The following is an 18,519-nucleotide window of genomic DNA, read 5'->3' on the forward strand; positions in this document are numbered from 1 at the left end:
AGGCTGCCAAATACACTGGCTGCTGAATCACCGCCACTAGCACCAATAATAGTACGTGGTTTTTTTTTGCGAGGAATAATACTAGTAGTACGTAGTTGAATGTTCAAATGGTTCTGCAATTGGCCCCATTTCATTAGCACCAATAATTTGGGGTGGCATTGCTTCAGTTCTTCAGACGCCGCGTGGCTTATCATATCAGCAGGCAAAGGATAAGTTATCGGGGTGGATGAAGTCAATGAGGCGTGAAAAGTGACGTCGTTGGTACTCCTAACAAGCATGGATCTATTCTAGCCAATATATGTTGCCGCCCAAAGCCCCAACAAGGATAGAGAAAAGAAACGGCGAGGCAGGCTCGGATTAGGACATCTGTAATAGTACCATGATAATCCTAATGCTGTGTTTGGATATTGTATTGGTTTCAATTCCTAATCAGTAAGGAAACTGTAATGAATATGAATACCAATTTGCTTGTTTGGATGCTCATAGAATTGGCTCATGGAATCTCAGTGAGGTTTCAATACCAAATCACGTTTGGATGGCAAACTATGGAATTGCATAGTACTTTGTTCTATATGCATCAAATCACAGTTTGTACAATGTGTGACTATGGCTGTGTTCGGCAATAGTTCAAATAATTAAGTCCGAATTGTCAACAATAACACATAGTTTCCCTCAGAGAAAAAGCTTCACCACCATACTTTCAGGCTTGGGACTTTCAGCAATGGTAGTACCTAGATAACATTTCGATTTATTGCTGCCTGACAGGATTTCTGAAGAATAGACGCACACTCAGCTTCAGCCTGACCTGCCCTTGCAGCTAGATAACCTCACTCTCCTTTTTCTCATACAGGCTCACGATGCATGCATACTTATTATCTGACGAAACTGAACAAAAACAACACCTAGCTAACTGAAGATGTGCAACAAGATTTCAGTCGTTTCAGTGCGCCATCCAAACAGCTGAATTGGCAGCCAGGCAATACAAAATCCAATTCGAAGGCTCAATACAGACATCCAAACGCTAGAGGCGTTTCACCAACATCCCAGCAGGGGTGAGGCCCTCCCTGGCTCCTATGTCCAATCCTAAACATTCACGTTAGCTTAAACCTGTAAAATATCCTGCATTGGTCCAGCATTACCCCTAATACCAGTAGGGTAATGATCAGAATGGAAGGAGAAAGTTTATGTGCTGTATCTAGGAGTGCCATCAAATACACTACAAAAGGCAGCATTATGTTACTAGAGTCTGCACCCATCTCTTAATAAATAGAGTATGTAGTGCACAAGTTATAATGATAAATGGAGCATGTAGTACTCTACTCCACAGGGTATAAGTAGAAGAGATAAGTGCCACCTTTCCTATTGTACACGATCACATGACCAACTTTACTTATTCATTAATGTGGATGAAGTCACACAAAACCTGCTCTCATTTTGGTGGGTGGGGAAAAGAATCATCGGCACAACCATAATCACCTGGCCATCAACAAACACAGTAATAATATACCCTGTACAACCCCGGTAATAATTCTTCTATCTATAGGAGTATAATGTAAAGCAAGAAACAGCAGTGGAGCTCTCATCCAATATGCCTATTCAAAACAGACAACTGCCCGGAGTCTCCATTGAACAAGTAAACCTCCAACGGCGTATACAATGAGAACGCCGACGATGAGAACCTCGTCGACGGCTGCAAAATCCTGCTTCCCTTGGGGCATGGGATGGTTAGGAGACGTTGCCCAGTCCGCATCTGCCAAACCTGATGACATACATGGAAGGACACAATATCACACAGAGTTGCCGGACGAATTCACACATTCTGTAAAACATGTCAGTTTCCAGATCATCTCCATCCTCCGGAATGTTAAATTAGCATTGAATTGTAAGATGATCAAGAAAAAACCTGAACATATTAAGCAACAAATTACCTCAATTATGCCTTTCCGTGGGGCATGGATTGCTAGGCACAAGCAATAGTCACTCTTTGTATAATCCAAGTGCATTGAGCTTGATGACGCCTTGTCTTTGTTACGAAGCATCTCCACAAAAAGACAAGAAGCATCACGATAACCCTGAAAGGTTGACACATAACATGTCAATCTCGAGTAGCATGAAGGACACCCATACTGCACTACGAGGACGCAAGGGACATGGGTTATTCCTTCGCAGTGCAATACAACAGATGTAGACATATGAATGGTCAGATACCATACTCCTATTCCAGTCAGACATGAATTTTCTTTCTGCTTGCAAGCAATATGGGTCTCCAAATTGAGCCAAATATGAACAAACACGCGTGGTTATAATTACTAAATTACACATATATAGACATAGCACCATATGTCTATTCTCTGGGCAGAGGGATGTAACAAATTAGAGTCTCAGATCAATACTTAACTTCGTAATTTTCCTTGTATTGATTCACATATGCAATTTGGCCATTGCAAGTTCAGGACCTTGAAGACATGATATGTTCAGGTTAACTAACTCTTTTACTAATTAGCTGCAACATTTCTACATATCTGCTATATCATACCCCCTCTGTCCCATAATATAAGATGTTATTACATCCAATATGTGAGTTGTATTCTGGCAATGTGGTGCACTGACGTGGAATGCATGGGGGTGTAGGCTAACCCACAGTGTGCAGGAGCCATTTGCCTATCTATTGGCTGCCTTGTTTTGCAAAATGAGCACTGGGTCTTCTCAGCCATCATTCTTTGGCCGGCACCGAGGTACATCAACTAGGCAGGTGGGCGCAGATTAGTCCAACATCTCCCAAAATGTTCATTTGGAACCTTAACTTGGCAGGAAGGTGCACGGAGAATCCAAATACACCTTGCAGGCGTAGGATCAGAGTATAACTGTCAACTCTAAAAGATAGGAACATGAAATGTTAGACTTAGGCCCTGTTCGGTAATCCACTGGCTCCGAGAATCTGTGGAGTGGCTGTTTGCTCGCTCCAAGTTTTTGAGCTACAGCTCCGTCCGCTCCCAGAGCGGAGCCGCGGAGTGGAGTGATACCGAACAGGCCCTTAGGTCATGACAATGTTTTACCTGGTTCATTAGCTCACTTTTGGAAGGGAAATGGAAATGCCATGATTTATGGAGTTTGTTTTATGCCTAAGTCTGATATAACGAATTATATCTAGAAGAGGGTAACAAGGTTTAGATGGAGACCAAACAATTTTTTCGGAAGGTACCTTTTGTAGATTTTTATTTCATTTTCCCTTAAGAAAATTAATTTATAACTCAAGGGTTTTACCTTCCATAACCGCACAGCCACAAGGGCACGAGTGTCCAGCAGTAGTATTCGTCCAAGAGAATCAGTTATTGCAGCCAATGTACCACTTGGGGAGAGTGTAAGTCGTTCTCCCTTCCTTGGTGAGTCTTTCAAGCATGTGAGAGGTGATGCTGCAGAATATGCAATTATGAGGGACACATACTCAATGATCTTGAAAGATAATTAAAACTTAACTATTTATTCCATTACTTTTTGCAAAGGCTTGAGGCTTTGGCCGTGACTTCTTAGTCGGTGATGGTTCACTCCGCCACAGAATTTTGGACAAAGATGATATTGTCGAAAATGTTGCAGCTACACCTCTTGACAAAATTGCTCCAACTAATGACCTGCTTCTGTCTTCAGATAACCTATAGAACCACCAATTTGTTATGAAAGGCCGAAAAACGTAAAACATTCAATACTGTCGTATTTCCACTGTTAGCATCCAGAGCAGATGCACTATTATTTGAAGTTGTGTTGATTCAAATCTGGCTATTTGAACAAAAACAGCATGCTAATTTCCCATCGTGATATGGTTTTAATTGCAAAATGCATAACAATTTAACAACCGCTGAATTTACCGGCCATTGGTCTGACCAAGGTTCAGAATTTGAACATTTAAATGGTTTCGAAGAAATTAGGTACACACATGTAGCAGGTTGCTACATAACGTAATGCCACTTTTCACAATGATGATGCAAAATTAGCCCAGTTGACCATGTGCCAGTCCCCAAGACGATGCTCGGTATGTGGAGTTACATATGCATTATGCTGCATTTCCTGTTTACATTCAGGGTCCAATCGGCTATAGTGTGTGTGTGTTTGGGGGGGGGGGGGGGGGGGCACGCCAAGCATTTATGTGGGTCTTGGTTCAGTGTTGCAGCTTTGTGACTGGGGTAAACTGCAACCATCACGGTACTTGCAGCTTAGGACCACTACAGGTGGAAGGTGTTTGGGCCTGAGGATTGAATTGGTTTGGGCCCCTTGCATGCATGCAGGAAAGGATCCTTCAGTTGGTTCAGCAACCTTTTAAAATGCTTTTCCACACAGGTTTCTTCGCATAGCAGCCTTTTCTGCAAACCACACTAGGCCAGGCCAGAGTCCCACTTCTCCAAATTAAACCATTAGTTTGGCTGGTCCAGTTTTGCAAAATATGAATTTATGAAATGTATATCCACTAAATTTTAATTTTCATGCAAGAAAGACAGGCTCAATCATACCATGGCTAAAATAAAACTGTAAAGCTCTAGATGGAAGAACAGATACTGCATGCCTCTTTTTTTTGTGGGAGCAGATACTACATGTCTGCAGGCTAAACCAACGCTAGCAGAATCATCAATCCGAATGAAAATTGTCAAACCAATGGGTAGCGGAACTCACCTATATGCTGAAACGACAGCATCCTCTCCAACTGTAATGGCACAGTAGTGGCGCTGACTCGACTGCCCAGCAATATAAAAGCAGCTGAATTCAATACGATAGTAACTTCAGAATACCTCCATTAAAAGGTAAACTTTAGCATGAAACAACATAATAACAATAAAGCCAAACTGGAATTTATGTAACTGTTTATTTATGCCATGTAGCGGCACTATGTCAGTAAAACAAAGTTGAGAAGGCAAGTCACCTGAAGTTCTAACAGAGGAGGTGGCATTAGCCCAACAATTGCAGCATCAACACAAGAGCTGAACTTGCTTACGTTCCAAATCTGAAGAGGTATCTTTTCAAAAGAACTCGTGTCCTCACCATCTTCCTGTTCAAACTTATCTTTCCACATGCGCGATTTAACTTCTTGAAATGATTTTTGAAGCATGATCTGCAAGAAACAAATCACTGAACATAACAGAAATACCGATAGTTACAAAGCTAGCTTTTGAGCATTAAAATGTAGTGAGCACAAAGTGAACTATTGGACTATCAGGCACCTAGTATAATGTTTAATAGGTTCCCTCATAGAGGTATTCTGGAATTCCAGCAGAGCAAATCACCTCTGGAGGCTAGCAACTTTTAATGGCTGGTATTACCCATCCTAGTTCAAAATGAGCAAATTTGCAAGCTCCGGTTTTCTGGTTTCAGATCAGTTCTTGCATGATATGTGCTTACATAAGAACTATATGTCGCTTTGAAGGGATGGTTCCAATCTACTTTCCAAATTCTGCAGCAGAGAATCGAATTTTCCTTTGATCATTTAAGTTTTAATCAACTAATGCTGTGTTTTACCTAATATCAGCATGCAGGCAAAATGGTAGAATCGAGAAGCAAGGTTGAACATAGGGCCGATAGCTGAATATAACTCAATAGGATGAAGAACTTTGAATATCTATTTGGGAACACATGAAAGTTCAGGAGATAGTTAGAATTATTCTTTTAAATACTCCCTCCGTCCCAAGATAAGTGTCTCAGCTTTAGTACAACTTAGTACAAAGTTGTACCAAAGTTGAGACACTTATCTTGGGACGGAGGGAGTACTTCTTTGCAGTACACAAGGTTTCCCAAGATGATTAGGAAGTATTTTCTTCTACAAAATTGGTGATTATAGCTTCTGAATTACTCCCTCCTTCCATCTATATAGGGCCTAATGCGTTTTTCGAGGCTAACTTTGACCAAATGTTAACTTACACACAGCATACCGTCAAATTCGTATGTGAAAGGAGCTTCTAACGATATAATTTTCACATTATACATCTCATGTACTATTAATCTTGTCAATAGTCAAAGGCTGTCTTGAAAAACGCATTAGGCCCTATATCGATGGAAGGAGGGAGTAGCATTATCCATCACAATGCGACACCTCAAGTGTAATAGCAAAATAAAGCAAGATTTATAGAAACCTGAAGGTCAGCACCATCACAACGTGCAATAACACCGGGAAAAACCACGGAAAGCTCATCTGAACCTGCATCTTCCCAAGCATTTTCCTTTCTCTCACTGAAGTTAAGCTTCAGTATTTTCGCAGGATATATACTCTGAAATACACATATATAAGGATCACAGTATTAGCTAAGAGATGAGGGAAGACCAACAAATGGAGGCAGGACCATATTTTTATGAATGGTAACTTTGTTCATACCACATCCACATTGCTCCTAAGAGAACAAATTGTAACTAAAAAGACTGTTGCCACACAATTATGTTACCTGTTCTTGTAAAATACTATGAGAAAGAAGATATAGAGTGTTTGGATCATTAGCTCATCTCGCTATCCACACAAAGCTACTCACTTCTGTTATTTGGTTAGCTAGCTAGTCTAACATGAGAATAATCAAGTGCCAATTTCTGCATCCACTAGCATTAAACTCTATTTTCCTCGTTCCTTGCCATCGGAGGAGAGTCAAGCCAAATTGGCTCACCCTGGGGAGCAAGAATTTTCCAGCCCATACAGGCTAGTTCTGCTTGGCTGTATGTTATCTACGAAAGTACTCCCATAAACTAAAGTAGTGATCTAAACGCTCTTATATTTCTTTAGAGGGAGTACCAAACAACTCCTTGCCTAGCTAGGCTATTACTAATCTTACTTGCAACCAAACACACCTATAAACTGATCCTACCAACCACTTTATATTAGGATTGTAAAACTAAGAAATATGAACATTACCAACAGAAATATTGTCTGCAGTCTTTTGGTTAGGATACTTTTTTTTTGGTTGCATATTATCACTTCAAGAATAGCAAAGGAATTGCTTCCGCTTACATTCTAACAATGTCCAAAAGTGTTGCCTGACACAGTGACACCCTGATGAAATAAATATACACAAAACTAGTAATTTCTAGCAAAAATCCCATCTTTGCGCCTTATACCACCTACCTAGCCATGAACCTGCTAAAAGCTCCCGAGGTTTCACGGAAATCTTGGCAATATGTCCTATCAGTAAGATTGCTGTTAGCTTCAGGAATGGCAAGGAAGCGCTAACAGCTACAAACTGACCTTATTCTAGCAAAATCTAGAAGCCCTAAAACAATTTACAAAATTCTCCGAAGAATAGTTACAGGTGCAGAAAGAGAAGAGCTCCATCTGCTACCTGCTTATGCAGGAGATCGCCGGCGAGCGAGTAGAAGAGGAGCCACCCGGCGTCGGTGCCCGCCACGAGGGCCATTCCCTCCTCCCCTTGCGCCCCCTCCGCGTCGAGCGGGACCCACTCGACGGCGGAGATCCGGCCGTCGTCGGGCCCCAGCGCGGGCTTCACCGTGACCCCGCCGCCGCCCGCGACTGGGACGATCCCCAGCACGGACCTCGCGGCGCTGGCCACGGCGAGGTCGCGCGCGCGGGGCCCGAGCGAGAGGAGCACCGCGGGGTCGTCCAGCCACCCCTCCCGCTCGCCGGCCCCCGCGGCCGCGAGGCACCCCGAGGCGGACGCGAGGAGGGCTACCTCGGTCAGGTGGTGGCCCCGCCGCGCCATGGCGGGGCGCGAGGAGGTCGCTTCTCGGGCCTACGGAAGCTTGGACGCCGGGCAAGAGATGTGCTGCAGCGGGCGGGTAGGAGGGACGTGCGCGTGAGATTTCGCGAGAGCGAGACCACCCTTCGGCCTTCGGCGGTCGACGGAGGAGGGAAGCGCTCGGATGTCAGATCAGATGCTCCGTTTTGTGAATAGTATTTTTTCGGACAAGGGGAGAGGCGACTTGTAGCAGTGCGGGACACCCATCTCTGGTGCTTTTTCTTTGGGCTTTCAAAGTTTCAAATTTGATGAATTCACTACTGTATTGTACTCCGTATATTTCGAACCAATAACTCAGTTTACGTTTAATTTGAACACTCAGATTCCTTGTGACGAGAGATTTTGAAATAAAACCTCTTTTGAATATGTTATAATATGTAATCAGTTTTTTTTAACTTTACTAAGTTTCACCTTCTAAAACTTCTTTTGCGAGAAAATTTTCGATCTAATCATCTTCAATCATGGCAGTACAACGAACACCAAAAATAATAAAAATTACATCAAGATCCATAGGCCACCTATCGACGACTACAAAAACCGAAGCACGTCGCCATCATCACCCATCGTTGGCCAGAGTCGGACACAACTTGTTGTAGTAGACAGTCGGAAAGTCGTTGTGCTAAGTCCCCATAGGACTAGCGCACCAGAACAGCAACCGCTGACAATGAAGAATAACGTAGGCAAATATGACTACGCCCTCGAAGGCTAGCGGATCACGATCTAAAGCTCCTGAAGATCCCAGCGCTTTGCTGGAGCGTTTGCATCTGGAAGAGGATGAGTTGGATAATCTAGTTTGGGAAGAAGAAGCAGATGAGCCAGATGAGAAACTAGAGTGGCTTGCGCTGGCTAGGGTTCTGACGAACAAGTCCTTTGGGCAAGGGGCGCTGATTGCCGACATGAAAGCGGCTTGGAACCCTGCTAAGGAGGTGGTGTGGAGAAGGATCAACCCGAATATGTTTTCGGTATAGTTTAATTGTTTAGCGGATTGGAACAAGGCGCTCCACCAAGGCCCTTGGGATTTCAAGAACATGGCCCTGATTATGGATGAATATGATGGCTTCAAGAACCCATAATTAGTCAAGCTAGACAAAATTGAGACATGGTGTCAGATCCACTCACTCCCGGATATGGTGCTCAAAAGAGAACTGTTCGTGAAGAACATGGCACATCGCATAGGGGAAGTAGTGAAGCTTCAGATCGTTCTACCTAATGGTTTCATTAGTGAGTTCATAAGGGTTAGAGTTAAGCTTGATGTCACTAAAAAACTGACGAGGTTTGTAGGCTTTACGAAGGCTGGAGAGACTGAATATTACCAACTGAATATTACCAAGTCAAATTTGAAAAGCTCCATGTTTTCTGTTATATGTGTGGTTTGCTTGGACATTGGCATGAAGAATGTGGCTCAGGTGAACATGAGGCAAAAGATATGGAGTAGGGTCCTTTCATCCTTACTGCTAGAAGGGGCGTTAATGCTAACCGGAGCATGGGTAGAGGATTTGGCCGCAATCTGGAGTGAGATGCAGGTTCTTTTGGTGGTGAGGACGATGGGAATACCTATGGCAGGGGCAGAGGAGCTGGTAGAGCACATGCCGAGGCCGTGGTAATGAGTACTGGAACGTCGCTCCAACCAATGCGCAGAATTCAAAGATGCAGGCCCAGAGGCTTGAATCAATGAACACCACAGGATGGGGCCAATTCATGCAGAAGAGTTGATGTTTCAATGCTATAAATGCCCTGTATGATCTTGGGGTTGAGCTGGCCATTGGTGTTGGTCAGGCACATTTTGGTCAGAACGATGATGCCCTTACTTTAGGTAAAAGAGTTGCAGATGATTCATGCACAACACAAACCACTTCCGTTGAAGGGGACATAGACGTGAATGTGGGCGTTTGCTACCTCTTGAGCATGCGTTGGTTTTCCCTTGAAGAGAAAAGGGTGATGCAGCAAAGCAGCGTAAGTATTTTCCTAGGTTTTTGAGAACCAAGGTATCAATCCAGTAGGAGACCACGCGCGAGTCATCTCGTACCTACACAAATAAATAAGAATCTCGCAACCAACGCGATAAAGGGGTTGTCGATCCCTTCTCGGCCACTTGCAAGATTGAGATCTGATAGAGATAATAATAATAAGATAAATGATGCGGACCATCCTATGGACATCACCATGTCAAGAGTTCATTCGGCAAGTGACACGTGCGATATCTACTTCACATACATAAAGGTGAATCCTCTTCGAGGATGGTATACTACTTGACCCTCCATCGTGCATGCATAGGTATTGTCGGAGCTTCACGGATGACGAAGAGGAGTGCAAGCGCCAAGGATCACCTACACCATCCGCGAGGAAAGCCTGGAAGAGAAGACGCAAGAAGAAGAGCTGTCGAAGAAGCTCCAGCCACCGGACGACCGGTCGGGTCCAGACGTCCGGCGCCTGAAGATCCACCGGACGACCGGTCCAGACCGGACGACCGGTGTCCCTGCAGCCGAGCCAAACGAGCGGACGTCCGACGCCACCGGACGACCGGTCCAGACCGGAAGTCCGCTACACCAGCATCCGAGCCAGATCGAGCGGACGACCGGCCCCTACCGGACATCCGGCCGCCCACGAGCCACCGGACGACCGGTCCCCAGCGGACGTCCGGTACCTGGCTGTGTCCAGTTGCGGGCTGAGGCCCATGTACCCCTTCACTTTCCCCCCATTTGCACTAAGACTATAAATAGACCTCTCCCTCCTTCTTTCTAGGGCAGCGTTGTGTTAGCTCATTTGTGAGATAGAGTTTCGCTCATCCATATCGGATCTACTCCTTGAGAGATACCGCGGCCCCTCTTCGGAGAAGATCCACCTTGGATTCAAGACCTCCTTGCGGAGAAGATCCCCTTGTGGATTCAAGACCTCCTCACGGAGAAGAACCGGCTACCCTTTGTATCGTCCGTTGTTGAGTTTGGATCTTGTATCTCCCTTTGTGTTCATCGATCGAGCGCATGTGTGATCTATTTCTTGTTGGTTGAGTGCTTCTCTTGTGTTTCCCCTCGTTTTCCCCCTCGTGTTCTTCATGTTCCTCGTAGGGATCCGCTCCTTTCGTGAAAGATCGGCCATCTAGGGTTCCACCCTACATCACCTTGGCATCAGAGCCACGTTGATCACAATTTCGGAGCCTCCCCCACCGTTTTCTAGCCTTCTTTTGCTTGATTTCGTCCTAAATTCGAAAATCCCCACCAAAAATAGCCCCAAATATTTTTTTGTGATTTGTTGGTTTGATGATGTTTTGTTGATTTTGATCCATGGATTTGCTTGGTTTCGAGTGGATCTAGCATTTCCCCAATTTTCCCCACTTTCCATCCACGAAATCTCATCAATTTTGACCCCAAAATCCCCAAATTCCGCCCAAAATCGCGTCCCGGATCTGAAATTTCGCGTTGACCCTGATACACCGGACGACCGTCACCTTACCGGACGTCCGGAGCCGCAGGAACCACCGGACGTCCGACCCTACCGGACGACCGGAACCCCCTAACCCAAGCAGAATCAGCGGATTTTCGACCCGACCGGACGTCCGGCGACCGGACATCCGTCCATTTCCGGACGTCCGCTACCTGTAAAAACTGACTTCGGCTGATTTTTGTTTCGGCCATAACTAATTCATCCGAACTCCGATTTTGACGTTCTTTAGCTCGTTTTGAAGCTCTTGACATCCTCCTTCCCACAAAAATACCACCAACATCTTTTGACTCCATAAAATTTTGACAATTTTGGCATCTTTGTCTAGGGCTTCCACCACATCATCCGCTACACCATCTCCGACTTCCGCAACCTAACCAATTTTGTTCCCCATCGCATTAGTGGTTGCTAGAGGAGTGATTTGAGTCTCCTAAGGTGTCTAGGATACTTAGGGACGGTTGCTTCTTCTTCAACCACCACCACCACTTCCGCATAGGTTTGACCACTATACACTTCCGCCACCCCAACTTAACCCAATTTTGTTTGTGTTGTGAGTTGTGTCTCCTAAGGTGTTTCGGCTACTTAGGGACCATGCTTTCAACTCTGACACCGTGTATAGTACACCACCATAACCTCCACTTCTGCATTGCGTACTCCACAACCCATCATTGCATTTCCACAATCTCTTTGAGCTTCCGCAACCACCACCACTTCCCGCTACCACCATTTTGACATTTGACGATTGAGATTTTGAGTTCGCGGTTTTTCCATTTCCTAAGGTGTTTCGGCTACTTAGGGATGAGTCTCCATCATCTTGGTATCTCCATCAAGATCACCGCCACTCATCATCACCGCGGACGGTAACCTCCATATCATCTTGGTATCGTGGTACCCCTCCATTGTACATTCCCCTTGCAATTGCATTGATAACCCCTAGCCCATTTTGCGTTACTTGCCTATCGAGACTAGCCATTTGAGTATTGCCGGCAACGTTACTTGTGCACATTAGTGATCCACCCTTTCATTGCATACATACCATATCATATTGGTATCATCATATCATCTCGTGTGCCTCAAGTTTGTTCCCGCATATATACAATTGCTACCTTGGTTTGTGCATTTCGCAAAGTGGCCATACAAAAAAAAGAGAATAAGCTTTTAAGCAAAAGAGAAAGAGCAAAGAAGCTTGTAAGCAATAGCCATAGCATCCACCACATTGCATAAGATTGTCATATCCGATCATCTTGGATCAAACACCGGGAACCATATATACATAGCATACTTGGGATAGAAAGTGGATACATATTGCATCTTATAGGTTGTGCACAAGTGTCGTATCCGCCTATAGAGCAATCGTGCTAGCGTCTCTCTTGAGTTGTGCAACACGAGCGTTTTCCGTGGATTCCACATTTTGTGCTCATCCTTGGTTGCACGACCCCATTTATCTATCCGTGTGTGTGTTTCCGTGTGCCACATATTGCTATTGGTCTACTTGTTACACTTGCGAATTTGTGAATCTCTTTCAACATTATTGACTCTTGCTAACATTTTACATCAAATTTTTGTGCCACTATCCTCACCGAGCTCCACCATAAGCCTTACTTGTGTAGGTGTGAGAAACCGACAAGAATTGGTACCAATTGTGCTATTTCCTTGTCCACATTGGAGTGATCATTGATCCACTTTCAACTTCGGTCAAGGTACATTTGGTATTCGTTCTTCTCTTTCTACCACTCACACTTTTCTCTTGGAGTGATGGATCGGCAAGGCATTTCATCTCCGGTCTTCCACAACAACGATGGCGTGTACAACTACATCAACAACAAGCTTTCCGCACAAAAGGAGGAGCAAGATGCAAAGATGGAGGAGATTCAGACCTTGTTGATCAACCGTTCTTCCCCTTCATCATCCTCAAGGTGGCGACATTCAAGTCACAAGTCTTCAAAGCGCAAAAATGATGCAAGCACAAGTCGTCCTCGTCCACATCTCCATGGCGACCACCATCACGTTCGTGGTCCACCTCGTCATGAAGGGCAATTCACCTCCAAGCAACATGTGCAAGACGACGACGAACGACATCTACTACGAGCTCAAGCACGACAACGACACCATCATCATGATGATGCTCCACAAGCGCCTACCTACAAGTCGCAACAAGCCCTACTTCACGCCAAGTCCAAACTTCATGGCCACAAGAGAAGACCGCGAGACAAGCACCACCAAGACGGAGCTACGGCTACACCAACCACTTTGGCATCTTCGCCAAGCGACTTCAAGGCATCTTCGCCTTCGGATATATGGCATCTTCGCCAACAAGCACCTCAAGACTATGCTCAAGAGAAGCTCCCCAAGCTCAAGTCCGCGATTTCCACGAGCTATTATGACCTCGACATCGACCACACGATTCCTTTCTATGGGACTCAAGAACCCGAGGAGTATCTCGAGTGGGAGCGTTTGATGGACGACTACCTCAAGCTACATAAAGTTCCTCCCGAGGATCAAGTGAAGTGCGCCACAAGGAACTTCCACGACTACGCGTCCACATGGTGGCTTCACACACCTTCCGAGAGCTACGACATGAGTTGGCCCAAGATGAAGAGAGCTTTGCGGCGAGAGTTTGTGCCTCCAACCTACACGGAACAACTTCAACGCCAATTGGAGAACACTATCCAAGGATCCAAGTCCATGGACAAGTACTTCAAGGAGATGAAGATTGCCTTGCGACGAGCCGGCATGGACGACCCCATTTCGACGAAGTTCCACTTCATGATGGGATTGCACAACGACATCTCCAAGACGATCTTCCTCAAGAACTACAAGTCCCTCGACGACAACTACATTGGTGCTCTCAAGGCGGAACAAGAACTCATGAAGGCCAAGGCTTCTCGACCCCAAGCTCACTTCGCGACACCAAGCTCCATGAGAACGAGCATGAGGATAGTACCACCAAGATGTCCAAGCCCGACGAGCTCCAAGACGATGCTCCCAAGGTCGACTTCACCGACATTCCTCTTTGTGGCATTGACGATGCCGAGTCCTCCATGACTCTTTTTCAAGATGGTGCGGCAACGAGTACGACTACGGAGACCCTCAAGGACCAAGCTTTGGAGGCGAGCGACATGGTGGCGAGCAATGATGATGCTTCCATCTTAGGAGGCGAGAGTGATGATGTGCCATCTTCGGCCTTCATCCACGGCGAGAGTGATGTTGTGCCATCTTCGGCCTTCATCCACGATGACGACTACGAGACGGTTGAGCATGGGATTTTCCCTTCGACCACGGCGACATGTGATGACTTGAGTGACTTTAGCCACCATATTGAGAGTGAGAGTGACTTCACCACTAGCCCCATATGTGATGTGTTGCCACAATTCCCATGTGAGGAGAGCCACAACCCCCACCACTTGAGTGAGATGAGTGAATCCACCATATGTGACATTGAGTGCACCTACCATGAGAGAGTGAGTGAACCACCACATAGAGAGAGTGAGATAGTTGATAGGTCATGTGAGGCCACTTTCAACACTAACGACTTGACCTCTACCTCTATTGTGTCTTCTCATTTGGTGCTAGGTCCCTTATATGATGACGCGCCGATTCTTGACGACTTCGTCCTACCTTTGGACAAGACGATGGCCATGATGGAATATCATGCACCCCCCACATGGTTCCATCAAGATGAAGATGACCACCATTTGGTCTTTCCCACCTCACCTACACCACTTGAGTGGAATGAACAAGGTAACATAGGTGAAGGTGATGCTCTAGTCCCACTAGTGGACATTCATGACATTGATTGCTTGCATGATGTTGATCCCCCTATTGCCATGCTTCATGATAGTGCAACTTCCCCATGTGATGATTTACCCATTTATGATGAGTATGATGATTGTCATGTGGAGTCTATTAGTTGTGATGCCATGTTGCATAGGATCTCTTGTGACAATTCTTTAGGTCACATCATGTTTGCCAATCCGCTTGACTTGTCATATGCTATGCATGAGATCGACCACATGTCATATTTGCAATCTCTTCATAGTGACTATGCATATGCCATTAAGATTAACCCAATTTGCATTTATGGCATAGATGACAAGCCTATGGTTATTGGCATTTGTTTCTCTTGTGATGATATTGATATGCTCCCTTTGCATCATTTATCTCATATGCCATGCCATGACCACCTAGCTTCGGATATGCATTGTTTTGGGTGTTGCCCATTTTCTCCATATGATGTTTCCAATATTTCTCATGAGGAGACCCCCATAGTTTCCTCATACATTTTAGGAGATTTTGATCACTCCCATCCATTGCATGATCCTCATACTTATGTGCACAATATGCTTCCCATGAATAAACAAGCTATTGGTGTGCCATATACTTGTATGCTCAATTTGCATCCCCATCATGTTATACACAATAACTATTCTTTCATGATGGATGACATGTTCTTATACCATGCATCAAATTTCTTTGAGCGATGCTTATCTTGTGCTAATTTTCACGTGCAAATACACATCATGATGGATGATGTGTACATTTACCACGCACACAATTTCTTTGGTTTGTGTCTCTTTTGTGTAGGTACCCATGAATTCTTGTCAACCTCGCAATCCCACGAGTTGACAAAACAAGGTCTAGAGAGCAATGATGACTTGGGATCCCATGGAGTGTCTTTCCCACCGCTCTCTTCGCGCAAATACTTCGCGCATTTCTTCTACATGGCCCTCACTTGGCTATGGGTTATTGTCCATTACATATTATATGCCCATCTTGCCATGTTCACTTTGCATGATATGCTCATTCCTATGACTTTGCCATGCATTTGTGACCCATGCTTTGCATTACACATGATGATTGATTCTAGAACTTCTATGTGTATTTGCAAGCTTGGTGGAGATATCACTTATTATTGCCATGTTTGCTTTGTGCCCCATGCCTATGATTATACTATGATCTTGCTTTGTGTTCGTGCTTGCGATATGTCATGTGCATTGCCTATGCCTATTATTTACTCACATGACATCATTGCCATGATTTCCTCTAGTGTGTTGCATCTTCGCTCCACTAGTTTGCACGACATGATTGTTATTGCTTCTTGTCATATCTCTCCATATGTTGCCTCTCTCATGCTAGATGATTTTCCATGTATTGAGTGCAATTATGCATTTAGTCTTGATAATGAGTTTGCCCCCATAGCATTCTCACATATATTGGGAGATTTTGACATATTCCTTATGAAGCATGCTTGTCTTACCTCTTTGCACCATATACCTAGTGCCATGAATATTGCCATTTTTGCATCATATTCTTCACGCACTCGTGCTTCTAATGGTTATGTGCAAGAGAAGAGAACCATCATGATGGATGATGTGTTTATCTACCATGCACATACATTCTTTCTTTTGTTGTGTGCATGTGTAGGATACTTGGACTTCGTGTCAACTTCCACGTCACGTGAGTTGACAATCCGAGCTCTTGAGAGCGAACCACCTTCTACCACGATGATTCTACATCGCACTTGCTTGTACTTCGGCATTGTGAAGGACGCACAAGAACATGCTTTCAAGGTGATATCCTTCTCTTTTGAGAACCCCCAAACCATGAGCATGCATATTGTGGATCATACTACTTGTGTTGCTTGCACCATGCGACTTATTTGTCATCTTGGACCCCTTTCATGCGCACATGTTAGAGATCTTGCTTCCACTTGTCATTTTCACAATTCCATGCATCATGATATATATGCCTTGTGTGTTGCATCCAATTCTTGGATTAGTTGCTCCTATCACATGTTTGGTTGCAACAATGTCATCACTTCACATATGCCATGTCCCATTGACTGCTACATGCTTGCCTTGATTGCCTCACACATGATGAACAATTGCTCTTTCCATTGTGTTGAGTGCCACATGATATTCACTACACCCCATGTACATTATGCTTGGATTGTCTTGCACTTGACCCATGTGTTTAGACACTTCATTTTACTTGGTGTTGTGAATGATTCATATGCCTACCATCGACCTTACATTGAGCAATTTGTGAATGCTTGCTATGAACTTGAGGTAGATGCTTCTTCTCTTGTCACACATATTTGCATCACTACCTCACATTCACATGCTTGTTTCCATGATGTCCTTCTTTGTGCTCAATTTATGTGCTTACATGCCATGTCACAATCCTTTGTCACACCATATGCTATGCTTGACGACAACACTTGTTGGGTGAATCACCTCTTGAATGCTTGGTTTTGCACTAACGCTAACCGCATTTGTTTTTCCAAGTGTTTGCTCTCCTTGCTCCTTTTGAAGGACTCACGAGACGGTGCGACATTGAAGAGTGCCCATTTCAAGCTTCACGATGACGAGAACTTGGTGATCGACCACTACTACATGGTGATGCCATCTCTTTCCCATGGTGATTTGGATTTCGATCCAAGGTCGGATCTTTCCCAAGGGGGAGGGGATGATGCGGAGCATCCTATGGACATCACCATGTCAAGAGTTCATTCGGCAAGTGACACGTGCGACATCTACTTCACATACATAAAGGTGAATCCTCTCCTTTACACGTGCTCACTTGACCCCTTCGAGGATGGTATACTACTTGACCCTCCATCGTGCATGCATAGGTATTGTCGGAGCTTCACGGATGACGAGGAGGAGTGCAAGCGCCAAGGATCACCTACACCATCTGCGAGGGAAGCCTGGAAGAGAAGACGCAAGAAGAAGAGCTATCGAAGAAGCTCCAGCCACCGGACGACCGGTCGGGTCCGGACGTCCGGCGCCTGAAGATCCACCGGACGACCGGTGTACCTACAGCCGAGCCAAACGAGCGGACGTCCGACGCCACCGGACAACCGGTCCAGACCGGAAGTCCGCTACACCAGCATCCGAGCCAGATCGAGCGGACGACCAGCCCCTACCGGACATCCGGCCGCCCACGAGCCACCGGACGACCGGTCCCCAGCGGACGTCCGGTACCTGGCTGTGTCCAGTTGCGGGCTGAGGCCCATGTACCCCTTCACTTTCCCCCCATTTGCACTAAGACTATAAATAGACCTCTCCTTCCTCCTTTCTAGGGCAGCGTTGTGTTAGCTCATTTGTGAGATAGAGCTTCGCTCATACATATCGGATCTACTCCTTGAGAGAGACCGCGGCCCCTCTTCGGAGAAGATCCACCTTGGATTCAAGACCTCCTTGCGGAGAAGATCCCCTTGTGGATTCAAGACCTCCTCATGGAGAAGAACCGGCTACCCTTTGTATCGTCCGTTGTTGAGTTTGGATCTTGTATCTCCCTTTGTGTTCATCGATCGAGCGCATGTGTGATCTATTTCTTGTTGGTTGAGTGTTTCTCTTGTGTT

General features: G+C 45.2%; 1 protein-coding gene across 1 annotated transcript; it reads right to left on the minus strand.

The window, feature by feature from the left end:
* Positions 1–1,377: 1,377 nt before the first annotated feature.
* LOC125509081 (Rab3 GTPase-activating protein non-catalytic subunit) lies at positions 1,378–7,868 on the minus strand. Its single transcript, XM_048673957.2, has 8 exons — positions 7,302–7,868; positions 6,114–6,248; positions 4,910–5,098; positions 4,663–4,724; positions 3,493–3,650; positions 3,265–3,413; positions 1,929–2,072; positions 1,378–1,759 (listed from the first exon to the last, which is right to left on the minus strand). Exons 1-8 carry the CDS (start codon positions 7,677–7,679, stop codon positions 1,580–1,582), a joined length of 1,395 nt encoding a protein of 464 aa, XP_048529914.2. The 5' UTR covers positions 7,680–7,868; the 3' UTR covers positions 1,378–1,579.
* Positions 7,869–18,519: the final 10,651 nt, after the last annotated feature.

The sequence above is a fragment of the Triticum urartu genome, chromosome 5A (genome assembly GCF_056163025.1).
Source record: "Triticum urartu cultivar PI428250 chromosome 5A, HENAU_Tu73, whole genome shotgun sequence".
Lineage (NCBI taxonomy): Eukaryota > Viridiplantae > Streptophyta > Magnoliopsida > Poales > Poaceae > Triticum > Triticum urartu.